The sequence below is a fragment of the Neodiprion lecontei genome, chromosome 2, assembly GCF_021901455.1.
Source record: "Neodiprion lecontei isolate iyNeoLeco1 chromosome 2, iyNeoLeco1.1, whole genome shotgun sequence".
NCBI lineage: Eukaryota > Metazoa > Arthropoda > Insecta > Hymenoptera > Diprionidae > Neodiprion > Neodiprion lecontei.
The window spans coordinates 38,896,793-38,914,542 of record NC_060261.1 but is presented as its reverse complement, the minus strand read 5'-3'; the positions used below and the strand labels follow the sequence as shown (position 1 = coordinate 38,914,542).

At 41.8% G+C, this 17,750-nt stretch overlaps 1 protein-coding gene across 8 annotated transcripts in view; it reads left to right on the top strand.

The window, feature by feature from the left end:
• Positions 1–17,750, top strand: part of LOC107219691 (potassium voltage-gated channel subfamily H member 8) — an 83,472-nt gene that overhangs the window by 27,516 nt on the left and 38,206 nt on the right. For 6 of the 8 annotated variants that reach the window (XM_046731164.1, XM_046731161.1, XM_046731159.1 and 3 more), the window contains exon 2: positions 2,346–2,456. The exons of the other annotated variants lie outside the window; for them this stretch is intronic. In XM_046731164.1, coding sequence (XP_046587120.1) covers positions 2,381–2,456 — 76 coding nt within the window. In that variant the 5' untranslated portion in view covers positions 2,346–2,380. The remainder of the gene's footprint in view (positions 1–2,345; positions 2,457–17,750) is intronic. 8 annotated transcript variants of the gene reach the window in all.

Here is a 17,750-nt window from a genome sequence, read left to right as displayed (position 1 = left end):
TTTTCAGCGAGGGATATTCCTTCAGGGAGAGAGGTTTATTTAAAACCCGGTAGAGAACTCTGCAGAGAAGGAAAAAATACGTAGATGTTTTAGGTATAGATTACATGTTTGGAAATTGCACATCTTGCGGAAACACGTTTCTCCTTCGTGTAATAATATTTTGATTCGCCACCGTCTGAGTCGAGCCTCCAAAGACTTCCAATTCGTTGTTGCAACGACCGCGGTTATACAACACTGAGATTATTTCGATGGTCGCAAGACGAGTCGATGATTTGCTTCGTGATATCACTCGAAATTCATTTGGCGGAAGAAACTTGGTCATTTTTCGATCATTGGCACTAAAAACGATCGGCGCACTGCCGGAAGTTTAAAGACTGGTTAGGCCGGAGAAGAGGATTTACCTACTAATCGTAAATAATTCCGCTCGTGGTCTCAGTACTGCAATGATAATTAACTCTGGAATATGGTAATTCAAAGGCCGTATAACCCAGTGCGGATATCACGGTTAATTTCGCGATGTCGCGGATATTCAACGGCATGCACGCTACATTCACCGTCCTCGGAGATTAACGATAAGCTTGAATTTAAGACGCGCTAATACGAAGTTGGAAACAAGGGATGATGGCTGTCCCGACATTGCCAACCTTGCGGATAACGCCTATTATCCATTCATCTCCATAAATTTCGAGCGTTAAAACTTGACGAAAACACCTTATCAGCGAATTTACAATCAGCGGCTGTGCGTACGTTACGTTAAAATTAGATCGCGCAAAAGAGGCACACTTAATTCGTTTAAAATTTTTGACGCCCTGCCAAGTGGTCGGCGATGCTCGTGAATCGTCCGGAATACAACAACCGGAGCTTCGAATTAAACACGTGCTCAGGCAATGCGTGACGCGATGTTAAGTGGTGCGAAAAAGCTTCATTCATTTTTAGTGAGATCGATATATCGCATGACGGTTTATTTCAGACCTCTGTTGATATTTGCGCCGAATCAAATATGCGGTCACGGATCAATGGCCTGCTTCTTGCCTGAATGTCGCTGATTCTTTCGCTGCTTTATTCATACCTGCAAATTCTAATGGTACGCATTCACCGATAACAGTCAATTTTCACCGATTTGCGTTCAGAGATGACCAAATCAATGATCGAGCCGAAGCAATATTGTTACTCTTGCGCTTGATATTTTAAACATCCGAAATTTTCGCACAATCTTCGTTCGAAAATTTCAATACTCCGCCACTGACAACGATTTTTACGCGACAAATTTTTCGTTCTTTGAACAAATTATTTCTCTGCGATGAATCAGGCTGCCCGAACATCACAGAGTTTGTAAAAGAGTAATAAAATCCCCGGCAAATCCAACTCATATGAAATTACCGAAATTCATGGTAGCTGGTTTACTTTACAGATGGGTTGAAAAAAAAAAAAAATTGTCATTAAGTCTGAGTGGCGGGATGTTTTTCACCCGTTATAAATTTCGCAGCCGGAACGTTACGGCGTCGCCGCATCTCGTCGTAATTGATGTATAATAATATTGTAGTAGCCGTTACACGCACGATAGTTAAGGCATGCATATTATAAACGCAAATTTTTTCGAAGAACAGGTTTATACGTTACGGCGCGAGTTTCTTGCCTATAATATTTACATCAGGATGAATTAGATGGTACGAAGAATGCGTCGGTGTGCGGTAAACCAAGAAAAGGTAACAAGAAAAAAATGTCTGTAAGAAACAGAAAAAAAAAAATAAAAAAAAAAGAAAAGAAAAAAGAAAAAGACTAAAAAAAATCTACCAACTCTTCTTAACGTCAGCGTTTTTCACTCGCAGACGTTTGAATCCGCTTAAAAGTTCCCAATGATTATCAACAGGGCCAGCAGCAGAGTAACAGTTACAACGGAACGGCTGGAAGTCGGAGATTTCTTTTAATCCCCACAGTTTCAACTAACAAAATTAATCCTTAATTAACGGCCGAGAACGAGATATTTTATTTTCTTATATTACGTATTTCCCCCCCCCGTATAATTGTCAACAATTTTTCACAATCGAAGATTCAAGCAGACGTGCGTGAATTAAAGCCCCTTACGCGATTTTCACGACCTGGGAAGTGCTGATTCTTATTTCTTCTTTCACCCTACATTCGTATTATATAACGCGTCGCCTGTTGCGCGAGGATCGACGGATGTCCCAGCGTATAAAGGCGAGAGAAGACGTTTGACGAATTTCCGATCGATCCACTTCTTCCATCTTTAACATCCCACTTTTTTCCGGCGAAAAATACCGCTGAATGTGGGCGGAAATGAGAGGAGGGGGAACTTTTTATTCGAAGGAAAATTTCTGTTTCAGGTGCAGGCGCCTCACGGCGCGGCGGGGCGGCCCCAATGCCGGCCAGGAAGGGCCTCCTCGCCCCCCAGAATACTTTTCTTGACACCATCGCGACACGCTTCGATGGGACTCGTGAGTAATTTTTCTTCTTGTCAGTTATTCGAACGCGGATTTGGCACTCCGATGGATTTTCAATGCCCCGGAAACGTTGCTCCGCATTTTGCACGCATAATAGCTCTAATTTTTAGACGGCTATGCGGAATACGGATAAGATTTGTAATCCGAAGACCAGCTTCAATTTCCCGCAATTTAAATCAAATTCACCGATCTACACTGAGAAGTGAAATGTGATTGTTGAATCGATCGAATACCATTTTTTTGCAACGTTGGAACGTTACATTTAATTCAACCATGTTACGGTATGAATATCGATTAGAACAATCAACGCATACGTAATTTGACTCTTTCGCTGAGGGATATTTAAATTAGTCAATCAAACATGTCGCTCTGCATAACTGTATGATGGAAAGAATTCCGTCAAGTCGATGACGCGTTGTTTTTCCTTGTTTCACCCACCGAAATAAAAGTTCTTGTAAAAAATATATGGAGTACAAGTTTGGAAATTAGGATTCCTGACTTGTCGTTTTACGGATCACGTTTAGTTTCTTTCATCTCTGTTTCCCCATAATTGCGGTCTGCAGAGCTCGAATGTTTTTGCAGAAAAGGAATTTCTGGAAGTTTGTCAAGATTTGAGGGGACTTGACGGCTTTCATTCGAGCAAAGAAAGAAGAGCGTCTTTTTTTTTCAAGAGAACAAATGAAGAACCGAATTTACGCGAGTAAAGGATGCTTGATATATTTTCATCCAAACTCGACCACCCTCTGATCTTTGACTAGCTTTGATGGTTCTTCTTGTATTTCAGCACAGCTCGAGCATTTAAACCTACTCGCGGTTTGCCAAAGAACAAACTTTTGAAGATCTGTGCCATTGATCTTGAAGTTCGTCGAAACGTCGACTTTTTTCAGATCTGAATATTCTGTAAAAACAAGAACCCACCAGTCTTGAAACCAGACGTTCGCGTCTCGATGAATCGCATATTTTCTTCCATATTCGAAAGTATAACTCGATTTTGCGAGTAATCAATGATTGCGAAACACGTCGCCGGGCAGGCTTTAAAACCTATTCGTCTCATGGTTAGGTTGGTTATAAAAAAGGCACGGCAAAAAGTACTGAGAATAAAACCAGCCAGCGCGGTTGCAAAAAAAATGATTCACGAGGGAAATACCGTGTAGGGAGATATTGTAAAATAGTCCGGGAACGATACTGCGGTAATTAATTACATCTGGGCGGGTTGACGTTTGCCTGTAAGTGCCGAGAGTGGTATAGGTACGACGGTATTGATCAACCCAGGGGTTGAATAACGAGTAGACGGTAATTGTTTTTTACCCGTCACCCTGAAGCCGCAAGTTTTTCATCTTACGGATACTGTTGGACGACTCGCATCGACGGGCCAAAGCAGCTTAAGAGGATAAATAGGTAATCGTGTAGTGGCTGAGCAATCAAGTTTGAGGGTGGGATCGACGATTAAATCCGATCGGAGAGAATCGGGGGTGGAAAGATGGCGAAAGGAACGAAAGGCGAAACTCAATTTCTGCGGGAAAAATGATGGACATCCGACGGTTGTTTTACTTGCCCGTCATGCGTGATGGTCAGAGATGAGGTTAGTCAATTATCAAAGGTGGCAAATAAGGTCTTTAGAACGCAGTTATAATTGCAACGAAACATGGAATAACCGCAAAGAGATGTTAAGCAGGTATGTTTTCCTTGTTAAAATACCAACCTCGTTAGTATTTTCCTTTGGGTGTTTTTATTTATCGTTTGTCATCCTCTTTTTATACCGATAAATCATTCACGTGACAAAAGAAAACATTTGAAAATAAATTTCATTCTCCTTGAATGTTATTTGATATGTGGGTTGTTGGAAATGCTTGTGAATATAAATAGGAGAGTCTTTGAACGATAATTTCAAAAGGAAACGATCAAAGCCTGAGAGCCAATCGATATACTCGAAAGATTGCGGAGGGATCGGTGTAATCAGATTACAAACGCTATCGATATTACACATGTACCTACTCGTGAATCGTGTACACGCGGCGTATTTGAGTATTTCTCTTTGTATTAAATTTTTCCAAGTCGAATAATAATAATAATGATAATAATGACAATATGCAAAGCACGCCGGTTTCCCCTCGGCTTTTATTCTTCTGTACATAATTTTGTTTTTCGAGTGTCGCTGCGGTCTATAATCGCAAGTTGGCTTACTTTGTAACTTAACGTTCTTTTTATAACGGGAAGCGAAAGAACTCCGACATGCAAATTTGATCCTTTATCTGAGCCCTCTAACGTCTTTCCTTTATTCGCTTATAATTTCTAAAGTCCACCCGCAATTTCGTTCCGTTTTTTGAAAACTCAAACGATTCAAGTTCACGTCACGCTTCCATTGGAACAAGAAGCAATATACGACACTTAAGGTCATGTAGTACTACAACCTTTGCCGATCGAGCAAGCTCATCCTTTTTCTTCCCATATCAAATAAACAGTCGAACGAAAAGGGTTCAAACTTTGACGGTGCGTCGCTCTTTAGCAACGGTATTCAGAAAAGTTACACATATTCCGAGAGTCGTAAAAAAAATGTGTCGTTTTTTGACGCGTGTTACTCTATTCCCGCATTTCCCACATTTCAGGGGCCAAAAAGTGAATGTCTGAGGTACTTTGCACGATTCCGGAAAGAATGCAGAGTACTACATGACCTTAAAAGCAGAATAACACGCAACGTGACTATCTCGTAATTTCGTAAAGTTACTCAAACTTATATCTGAGGGATTAAAACTCCAGAAGCGAATTGCGGTCTGTTTAATTAACGGACGACTCGCGGTCTTCCTTTGTGAACACTAGTTAAATCAGTAAGTGCTCAGACGGTCTGCGATCGGCATTTTGTGGTCCAGAAACGTTTTGTTTCCCGACTCCCGTGACCGGACCGTTCTTCGACCATCCGCCGGGTATTTTCCTGGCGGTAGCCTTATCCCCGCGAAATTGTCGAGTCCCTGAATGCGAATTCCCTGGCTGCTTCCGTCTTCCAACCGACCAGCGAGTACTGTCTTTCATCTGGCCGCGGCTTAAGGAGACTCTCGAGGGTTCACGGAGGTTCGAAGAATGGCGGTGACTCGGAGAGCTTGCGACCCGCTCGTACACCGTAATCAGCCCTGAGACAAAGCGCCTTATTATTCATACTTTCCGTAAGCCGTCATTCGACTTTCGAAATGATTTCCAGGATCAAACGCTCCCGCTTTATCAGTCGAACCTAATTCCCACGAAGCTGCAGCATCGCTTTAATTACCTGTAATGACTGATTTTGAACATCCGAAAGTTTGACTAAATTTAGTTGAGGCAAAAAAAAGGATAGAACAAAAAAACGACTTACTTGGAATGTATCGACTCTTTCTTTCCCATTCTTTGAGTTCCTTTTTTACTTTCACGCCTTTTTCCGACCATGGAAAATGAAATACGGTCGGTATTAGCTTCTGGCAGAGCTAAGCTAACCCGGCTCAGAACCCGACTTCATCTGTGAATCAACTGGAATATAAAAGCGTTGTGTCTCGGACGGTTTCAAGCTTGACGTCTTCTTTTGTCGGTTCTAATCCCTCATCGAGTTTTCTTATCGGGTCGACTTTTTCTCGGCACTGTAGTTACTCGCACCGTTGTGACAATTCAGAGCAATTTCTATCAATATAGTCAACTGATTCACATTTTTCGTCGATTCTTCACCTGGGGACTTGAGATAAGAACGTTGCGGTGAGATCGACGAGCGTTTGAAGCTTGCAACTGATCCTGAAGGATTGAAAAAATCGGTCTCTCGAAAACGCAAGAAATAAACCATCGAAATACTTTCGCAATGAGTTTTCACGCTCTCCCTACTTTTACCATTGAAGAGTGTGTAAAATGTTTTTTAATCTTCGTAAAATCCGCCTACGAAAACGTTACGTAAACTTTTCCCGGTAATTACTGGCTTGGTACATTAACCGCAAGGATACGCTTCATATATCGATTCCCAGCGGGAACCCAAACGACTAACCGACGTTACGTGGAGCTAATGAAATCTTGAGGCTTCCTGAAGGTAAAACCGTATCTGGATGTTATCTGGAAAGATGAAACCTAACTACGATCTACGTGGGAATCATTTACATCTATCATTGTATTTGCAGGTAAAAGAATTTTTACGCGGTCATAGAACATGAGCCCCGAAATTCAATTGCTTATCCATCATTCGTCAGCATGGTCGTTTTAGAAATTTGAGTCAACGGCTGATTTCAATTCTCACCACCGCTCGCAATGTCGGTCATAAATTCATCAGATTCAGCCATTCAATTTACCTACAAAAATAGTCGTGAGAAGAACTCGACCGTAATTCATGAAATATGAAAGATTGTTTGAAAACGAATTACTGTAAAGATGAACCCCGTATTGCCCGAAACCGAGGTCGTTAATCGCCTCTGTAACTACCTCCGTGAACCATCGAGTATATACTCGTATTTTCATCCGCCGCGGAATTATCTTATTGGCTTTTGGTATACCGTCGTGATTAATGTGCCGAGCCATAATACGGCTATACCAAAACGTATATAATGCTAAGGTGAGACTTAATGAGGGTCCCGCTATTATATCACTTGAATTTCATTGCTCGGTATAATCCGGCCAACCCAGCTCTACGTGTAACGCATTACTTTCGGTCATTGGACGTGGCTGAACGGCAATCAAACGACCGACGAATCAGTCCCGCGTTAATCGAAAAAGTATCAAGCAAACGGCTGCTATCACTGTAATTTTTTTTTTAATCAATCCTGCAAGCTAGGAATCATTTCTTTTCAATCTATACCGAATCCATTCGCTTTTTGTCGTCGGTATATGTTACAGCCGGTACAGCGTTATTCAAAGTCGTTGATATCAGGCTTTTACGGAGTTGATGCAGCATCCCATCGATCAATTGCACTCCCCTAATGATATCGGAGCTTTTCCATACCGCTATTCATCACTGTCCAGGCTCTCGTATAAATTGAAGGTATCAACTGTTACATGCAGCGAATTAAAAATCGATAGAAGAAACGCGAGAAATAAAAATTACTCGTTACGATACGAAAGAGAGTAAAGGAGAAGAAACGGAGAGAGGAACGGCAAGGGGGAGGGGGGGAGGGGGGGGGGGGAGGGGGAGTCAAACTTCTGCGGACCGTCGAAGACGCCCTCTGATCTCTCGCGACGAATCAAACTGGCAGAAAGATCCGAGTCCAAGATACTCTCTGATTGCCAAATCGCATTTACTTGAAGAATCGGGGTCGCTGACGGAGGTTCGCAAAAAAAAAAAAAAGGGAATGCAGAGGCCTCTCGTTCTTGCCCGGAGTCTCGAAGATTATAAATCTCGGCTGACAAGGTGACACGTCCGTTAAGGTTGACGATTCACCCACGCGTATAGCGAGGTATCTTTTGCTCGTATCCGGGGTCAGGATTCAGCATCCCCGAGGAGCCATTTCGTCTTGGAAGGTGAATTTACAACGAGGAATCGTGTTTCTCGGAGTACGCTGTGTATTCGTCGGACGGTCTCAACGAGAAAAGTTTCATTTTCTACGGTTAAGGAACGTTCATAAACTACTACGTAAGTGGTTCATTTAGGCGGAGTGGAGGGTCGGGGCGGGGGAGCTGACAAAAAACTACTTAGGGACCACATGAGGCGCAGGGGGGTAATAAGGGGAGGCCATATGTGTAATATACTTACTTTTATATATATATATTTTTTTATTACATATATAGATTTAAGTAAAATGTGCCAAATAATTATTAATATAATAAATTTAAAAGTACTCGAAAGCTACGAGCCACTTTGGGGGGGGGGGGGGAGTTTCGGTAGGATTCATGGACGTAGGGAGGGGGTTAAAATGTAGTGAAAATAAAACGACGTGGTTTATGAAAGTTCCCTTATTGTAATTGAAAATTTTGGTACAAATTTGATACATGTAACTATTCAGTGGGATTACAGTTGCCGATATTACTTACAGAGTCTCGTTATTTCAACAACAATGCAGCTGTCTGTTTAGCTGACTGCAACCTTTTCAGTTAAATAAGGCTCTAACATCAATCAATACACTGTTGCGCCAACATCAAATTATGATAATAGTTGTAAGAAAATATAGTACTACTTACGGTAACAAAAAATAATAGCAAGTATATGACATCTATTTGATTTTCTGGTTATGGATACAAAACTCAAGTTCATTTTCTACCATGCAGATCCATATTTTTTGATAATAGTAAAAAATGAAAGTAGTTAAGGACTGTTTAAGTAGCCTGCATACAACTGGAAATTTCACTCGACAGATCATGGTTAGAATTGAATTATTCCCAACCGCGCGATCAATCCAGCCATGCGTTAGGATCAGGGTACAGATGCTCAACGAGATGGAGAAAATTGAATTGAAACAAATGGGATGTAGATAAAAATGTTTTGTGGCTGGATCGAGATAAGTAACGAACCTGCGCGGCGTCGAGTCGTATATCGAGTTCACTGATGATTTGAAAAGAATCGATGCTGAGCTTGATTTCACCAAACGCACCAGGATACGATTCGTCCCTTGTGAATTTTTCACAATGAGAGAGGGGGAAAAAAAATTTTCACCAGCAACGATTATTTCACTTCTACGAATCTAGCTGCCAGTCGAGATAACGGCGCGTAAATGGATGGAAGGAAATGTTATCACACTGTGAAAAAGAAACGACATCATACGTATCATTACATACGTGTATATAAATATATGTGTGCACGAATAACCCCACGTACATTTATTCTACATACCTTACGCTTTCAGTCACATTTCGGAGGGTGACAATTCTTCCAGCCGTCTCTCGCCTCACGTAAACTTTCGTTGCGTGTTACCAACGCCTGTTCAAACTTGTTGAGGGTTCATTAAATTTGTTTGAAACTTTCGACACTTGGAATTTAGAAGCTGTATTGCCGCTCTGAAATTCCCCATACCGCACGCCCAACTCTTCCGAAACGGGAAAAAACGTACCTCCCTCGTATGTATACGATACGATAAAATATACCTGCTTCGTAATAAAATGTTTTTGTTTAGAAACAAAATAAAAATAAATAAATAAATAAATAAATACTATTTCGGGATCTCTTAAGCCCTGTACGTCGGTGTCACAAATTTTCAATCGATACACGGATCCCTGCGAAGCAGAAAAGATTTTTAGTCAAAGTGAAATTTATAATTATCGGGGGAACAGCGAGACGAAATTCTTTCGCAGCGAGGAAATTTATCTGCAATCGAGTAATGCGAAATTGTTGGAATTTCATTTCGTACCGTTGGAGAGAAAAATCTTTTAAAGTGAGCGAGACTTTTATTATTCACTGAAAGCTCTTAATTAACCGACTTGACGAATGAGTTATACATGTGTTGGTATACGACTATCCTCCGTAAGCCTGCCGACGATGCCGCGCGAATGGACGAAGCGTGCCGCGAATATGCGAGCATAATTAGGAACGCGCGTGTCTGTACATTCGGAGAAGGTTGGAACCCTGAGAATCGAGGAATTTCTCTGCTTTCAAGTAATTGTTGCTCTCAGATATCGTGCCCGCGGAATATGCACCCACTGCATAAGCACTGCATCCCTGCACCGTCATGACCTACCCCACGGGCGAATCGATACACTTCGGGATGCGCGCTTTCGTCCGAATTGCTATTACTGGGGGTTGAAACGGTCGTAGGGACGATGAATATGCCGGAAATATAGAACGCGACTAAGATTAGGAAGGTTTGATGGCCAAAAATCGATACTGCGTGTGTATAAAATGATCATGACGAGGTATTCCTGCATTTAGGATTTATTGAATTATCATATTCGTAAACTTATATGAAGACCTCTTTGAAAATACAAAAATAGAACATACTGGATTTGCAAACTTGAGCTTAATTAGATGTCGATGCTGCGTTTCGAATGGCGTCAAATTTTTTTTTAAATTTAGTAGATTTGTTCCACTTCCCTTCACCGCTGCTTATTTTAATCGAAATACTATTTTCTGCAAAGCCACTGCAACAGAGTTTCTTTTTTTTTTTATTTTGCCGCAGTCGATCCAACGTAGCCATTTGTTGATCGTAATCAGTATCGGTGCAACGTTGTAAAATTAATTATTTGACGATGCCGATATATTAAAAAAGACTTTCGGTAACTCTGTGACAAATAGTCTTTAAACGGAATTAATCATCTTACAATGAACGTGAATTTGAACTGCTCTGAACAATACTCTTTTTTCGACAAAAAAAAAAATACGATGGGATTCGTTTTTGTAATAAATTTCTCTACGTTGTTCGCACGTTTCTTGAATCCAGAGCCAATTCCCCCCTGATTCTGCAGGGTCTTTCATCCGGTATGACTCAATGGGGCTACAGGTGTGGGCGGGTGTTATTTCCGCTGTTTATTGGTATCTTATTACCGCGTGGGACCCGTGCGTATGCCCAGAGTATTAAAAATCGAATAGATCCCGTGAAACGAGCCTCCCGAGTGCAATCAATCGCGCAAGTACTCCGAGTGATTGGAAGGATGTCAAGATCGAGCGGGTTTGATCGGCAACATCAAGAGTTTAATCGGCACTTACTCGATCGGCGCGTTTGTCTCCTGAGGAATATTCGGCTATCGAAACGCGGTCCCAATAAATCGGTCTTGTAAAGCCGATGACGCAATGTTAACATTCTCTTCAGCTTTCGCAGAAATAATCTTTGGTCTTCGATCGGCTCTTTACGGAGCTGCAGAGGGAGGATCGAGGCGTGCAGTCTGTCTGCGGACTTAGATTTGGCGGATTTCATTAGAAAGGCGATCGCGATTCGCACCCCTCGCCAATATTCTCCGATAATATTACGGAGCACCTGTTGCCAACCGAGAGTGTAGCCAAGTCTGGAGAATCCTCTGGGGGATTGGGAATATATCGTATTGCGAGTAGCTTTATTCGCGACCAGAATTCGGGTGAAAAAGTAGGAGCGGCGGAGCCGTCAGCCTATATTTTATACGGTGAAGCCTTTGAATGACAGCGGTCTGCTGAATTTTTCTGCCTGTGTATGCAATTCGCGATTAAACGACGTGAGTGATTCTCCGAACCAGCCTTGAGGGGTTGCGGTATTATCAAATTTACTCGCTGTATTCGCTTTTTCGTTCTCCATTTTTGCCCGCTCTTTTTTTACCCCTCTTGCCAAAAAATCAGCCAGAGCACCTTCGGCCCGCGGGGGGTTTCGTGCTTGTGCTTTTTATTTTCATCTTATTTCTTCGTCTCCCTTTTTCGACGATATTCGCCGGCGCAAAGACGCTGCGGCATGAAAAACACATTAGGCACGGTAATGTGGAGAAGAGAAAAAAAAAAAAAAAACAACCGTTCTAATCTAAAGAGTGTATAACGTATATATGGTAATTTTATCCGACTCCTCTGTTTTCTGGATTGGCTCAGACGTATTCGAAGGCGTTTCGACAGCTGAGAAACTTTGTATAGATATACGTTTATAAGGTATAACGATTTGCCAGATGAAGATCCGATTGCTCGCGCTTCAGACTGGATTCATCCCCTAAATTTCGAGCCACCTAAGCAGCGCAGCTCCGACAACTAAATTACCCACCGAATCTTAATCGCTTCGGTCACTTTGCCGCACCGGGATCTATTATTTTTAATTGTCAAAGGGGCGACTATTCGATTATTACACGTCCGAATCAAATGCCATCGTGGAATTACGACTGTAGATTAAGCTGTATAAAGCGCCAATCGTATCACGCGCGATCACGAAGCTTTCCGACTTTTCCGACGATTCTCAGCTTCCTTCAAGCACTTCGTTCTATTTACCGGTCTGTTCCAGTAAATTGAAAAACCGGACTCTCCGCCGCTGCAATTTGAGCGAATGAAACGCATTCTATTTCACCTGCTTGTGGGCGCAGGTCATAACTAAGTACGATGAAATCGTATTCGCGATATGTGATGCACATAAACAAGTTTACGAGCGTCGTTTACGGCTCCCGTCTCCTTTCTCTGCGGCTCTGATTCGTCGATTTATTATTTCTCACCCGTCTGCGCGCCTTCGCTGGTGTAATAGCTGCTTCTGTTATATTACGCAGCTTCCAAGAGCTGATTTCAAACGTGTGTAATAAATGACCTGTAGCATTTGAGGGGGGATTTAATTTTCAGATTTCAAAGTCATTTTTGAGGGAAATCGAAACGCGTCGTTGAATAATAAGACCGGGGATGAATCCGTTCTACCGGATTATCTCTGACTGGAATAACTTTAACCGGCGTTATTATAACCAGGGATTTATACCCCAGGCTCATCAGCTTTCGCAATTTCAAGTTTGATTGTTTGTCGAGCCTTATTTCTCGTACCCAGTCATTTATCCCGAGTCCGCGCCGAGTTTGAGCATGAAAAATGAAGCTTAATGGTAGGCGATGAAAATTCGCGAAAAATCGCCGGTCATCCTTATAATTTCCGAGCGCACCGGACTCCTGTCAACACTTGATCCTTCCGCGGAAACAGGACGATTTGTCAATTGCGGTGTAAAATTCCTGTGATCAAACGTTTTTTCGCGGTGTTGCAACACGCGCAACGATACAATAACAAAAACAGCAACCCTTTTTTCAGGACAAAAAACACTCCGCCGGCAGGGGTTTATACAGCCTTTGAAATCAACCCTCGTCTCTTCAACCTCTCACCTCCTCACTAGTACGACTTCTGCCCTCGAGGCGTGTAACGTGGACCTGGATCGTTCAACGAATCCTCGGATGGTCAGCTACCGGCACCAATATTTGTTGAGTTTGTTTGATACTCGTTCCTTTCTCTCCCTCGTCATTTATCCACTGAATCAAGTCTAGCCAATTCTTGTATGCAGGCGGCAGCGGGGGTCGGATTCACACGAGCGGAAACATCTAGAATTTCTTATCCACACATAGATATCTGCTACTTTTGTTTTTACACCATTCGCAATCAGTTGTACAATAAGGAGGCGGGCGTTTTTTTTTCGCTTTGGGAAAGTGGCGAATTGGCGCGCAATGTAGTCGTGGAAACAGAAAATATTTTTATTCCAATTATCCGGCATACGAGCAATAGCTCATCAATTAATTGGCCGTACGCGATTAGAACGAAAAAAATGTCCCGGCAGGTTCACTAATATTTTTGGGTTGATGTAACCATTTTTTTTTTTATGTATTATTTAATGAAAGAAAAAGTACAAAATACAATTTGTACAAAAATTCCGAAATATAACAAATATCATAAATATAAAGTGCATCTGTTGTGACGGTATGTTTATTTAAATTTTTCTAATCCTGTACCGTCTGAATCAAAAGCCAGAAAAACGACGGAAAAAAACGGTGTAAAAAATCTCCAGCCATCTTATTTGCGTCAGCGAGAATAAACGCGAACGAAACAACTTTCTCACTGTACATCCAAATGTATATAATATGTTTTTCAACGATATTTCTCCCTTCCTTTAACTCAAAATTCAGACAGTACGGTCCATTCGTCCTTAAATTCATATCTTGCTGCCTACTTGAACGACTTTCGCTTTTAGAGGACCCTTTAACATGCAACAAGAGTCACCCTTAACGTTTCTTGCCCCCGAATCCTCGTTTTACTGGTCCAGTAACGTCTGCCAGCCCGAAAAGATTCTGCAGGTTTTCCTCTCGCCCCTCTCTTGTTTATCGTGAGTTTCATTTTCGCGGAATTTCTCGTCTGGAAAGCGACGTCGTACGTGTTTACATACATGAGCAGCTCTGTTATTTCTACAGAGTGAAAATCCAGAGTCCTTGATCACGATCTCGAGTAAGAAATGAGCAAGCATTGAAGAATTACCTTTCGACTAAAGCTCTCCAGGCTTTCTGAAAATCATTCCGGTTCAACGATGATTAGGAACTGCTTCGTGCTGGTCGTCTGCTGAAATTATCTCTGCACAAGGGAATTTATACTTCTGTTTCATCGACGTTTAGATCAGCAATTAGACATTTTTTTATCACATTTATTAACTTGATCGCAGATCAATACAGCGTCGCACAGATTCTATGCATTCGAACCGACAGTTTCAAAGTATCACGAATACCCAAGGGCGACGTTTTTCTGGAAAATGGTAAATTGCAGTCTAGACTTAATCGTCATTCAACGGGTCCGTCGTGTTGTAACGAGTATTCATTCTGGTTGGCCGCAAATCCAGATGAAGTTTTCATCGCTAAACGTATTTAATGCGGTGGCGCAGTTAGACGGCGGTAATTCAATCAGCGAGTGACTTAAAGCTTGCGGGCTTAAAATCATGTAACGAAGAATTATTTTCAGAGGTAGCGTACATCTCTCTCTTGCGGCATCCAGAGCAAGCAAAAGCTGCAGCTTTTTTCTTACGTACAGCATCGCGTGTCTCAAGTTGGCTCCCGCCTTACGTGACGTACGTAACGAGTAAAGTTCCTCGACTTTGTTGAGGTCTCGCAAAGTTCAGACCCTGTTGAGGATTTCGTTTCATCATTTACACGCGTCAGTGCAGAGCTAAACTAATTGCGGTATTTTTCAAAGAAGCCGAAACGCCGTTTCCTCGGAATGACGGACACTTCGATTTATTTTACATCAACAACGTTCGTCAAGATGATTTGTGGAGATCGATGGCTGGTCGGAAGCTGGAACATATCTATAACTCGATATATTATACATCTTCATTGAAATTTAAACAGAAACGAATTGTTACTCTTTATGGGTCGTAAAATATTTTCATCTATCCAAACAGACGTTAGCTTTTTTAACCTCGGCTTTGAAACTGACATATTTTTATTACCAACTAAAGGTTTACTCTACTACAGGCTACGCCAAACCGCCACGACTCTACAATCTGCGTCGTAAAATACATCAAAAAAAGTATCACTATTCTGCTTCCTTTCGCTAAACGATATAAATAGTCCGATTTATTCAACGGCTAACTCTTACAATGAGAGTGTATTTTTCGTCAATTTGGCGGATTTGCCTACGATCTATTCGAAAAAGTGAGGTTTCTACACAGCCGTTTCTGTGTCTGCGGTATGTTGACGAAGTAAAATATCTATTTTCCTCGAGATAAATTGACGTAAAAATTCAACATCAGCTATAGAAGCTGTAACAGCATGGTTGAAAGATCATTATTCACTCGAGTTCACTGGCTGTATAACAAAGACTAGAAGTCTGGGGAAAGTGCGACGCGCGTAATTCTACCTTTCAAAATGGCGATTAAAACGAGAATCTATAAATAGCCCGCGGCTAAAAGGGTAGACGAGGAGGAATGATTTAATTAGTACTTAGGTTGTGGTTTTGGGGTCGTACACGAGCAGCGGGCATGTGGAAATTGCAATGTTGACTCTGCGAGCTGCATCGTGTCGGATAAACTTTACTCAAGGTAGTTAACCGAATGCGTGCAACGTATAACCAGCTCGCAGAGCTGTCTCGAGATCAAATTCAATATTTACTTTCGGTGCAGTCAGCGTATATAGTCAGCTGAGTAACTTTATTCGTTCAACTACAAACCCTGTGCAGCAGCAGTCCAGCCAACCGTAGTCAACGTAATTTGTAATGTGAAATTGAAACACACCCATTCGTTGTCATCGTGCGATCTTATGTAGATCAAATATATTCTCATTCGAAATTTCAACGTTCGGGGATCACCATCGCTTCGTACGTTCACCTGCAAATTACAATTTTCATCCTCTGTCCGACCAGAATCCTGCAGGCTGTAGCTCTTCATTGTCTACGTTTTTCGCACGCTTTTTTTGCTGTGTTTTTTTTTTTATTTTTATCCCAAAGAAGAGTTGAGAAAAAAACTCCCCGCATATTTTGCGAAAGAAAGATTGCACGGCAGGATTGAGAACTCGGCAAAATACAGCGTATAATTTAACTGCTCCTGAAAAAGTAATTTATTTGCAAAAAAATTTTATAACGCGCATCAGGCTATCGACTAATTTCTATTCTTATACTCCTCTGATCTCCTGAAATTTTACTTCATTCACGCTTATCCCGTAAAAGTAGACGTCATCTGCAGACGAATGCAAACTCGAACTCTCGAGACTGTCAGAATTCTGCTTCAGAAAGACTTTGCGATTATTCTTTTCACTTGTATGCCCTGCAGGCTTGATGCCCCGGGGTTGATATTGTCCACATGACCAGCAACTAGACATTGCGGTAACAAACGTCAACCCTCGAAGACTTTACCTACTAGAACCTCTATCACCGCCTCCACCTACGGGAACAGCACGCAAAATTACCCCATGTAATGAAATTCACTAGTGCGGCTTGCCTACGGTTAGGTAACCATGACAACCCTGACGTCGCTGCACTTTTCCGCCAAGAATTTCGCAAGGCCACGAAAGCCCGAGCTTGACGTAATGAACAGAGCTTGATGGAACAGCTCAATCGACAGGTTGGGCTTTGGAATCCACGTGCACGAGTGCGTGAGGCGCCTAATGGAAATTCGGGGAAATTCAGGGAAATTCAAAAAGGGAAGGTGAGAAGGCCGAACGAATGGAACCGTTGCTTCATCTCGCGACCCAATCTTTGACGGTCCCAAAATGTTCTTCTTCCTTTTTCTCCTTACTGAATTATCTAGGACAACATACGGTCCTTCGTTATGCTTTTCACGTGCAAAAGTTGCTCAATATTTTAAATTTCCATACGTTTCATCAGAGACTAGAATGTGAGAAATTTTTTTTCGGATCCAAAATTAACTCCTACGCTGCACAGTTTGTGATCTGTCGGGGTCTTTTTGACCCCGTTGTGCAGCGGCAGGTTTAAAAACTGCCTACCAATGCACCTTATAGTTTGGAGGTAGAAATTTATCGCACACACGTAGAACCCTTCGTTACACGTGGCCCGTTAATTGTTTGCGAATGACATACATTGTTGACTCGTAATATGTATCCAGCGGATGGTAGGGTGGAAAATCCGGCTGGCATTCCCAGTTTCATTTACAGGTATTGTAAAGAATGATACGAAGAGATATGCGTCCTACATTTTTTAAATAATATTTGATTTATTTATAATTTCTGCAAAATATAAACATCTTTGTCCGAAAGATATTTTAGAATTTGAGTTAAAGATGCTTTCATTTGGAAAATTATAATGAAATTTTATTTTATTTTATTTTAAAAATGCGACAGAACAATCCGAGCACCTTTTAGAGTTAAATCGACAAAAGAAAAATCATGGACCGAATCTAATAGGTCGAGGGTCAGACCCAGGTCGAATCGGTATGGAATGCCTCACACATGCCTCTACGTATATGCACATACATTATACATACAGTATGTACGAGGCAGCGGATGTCACGCGTGCCTAACAGTCTCTCAGCCGC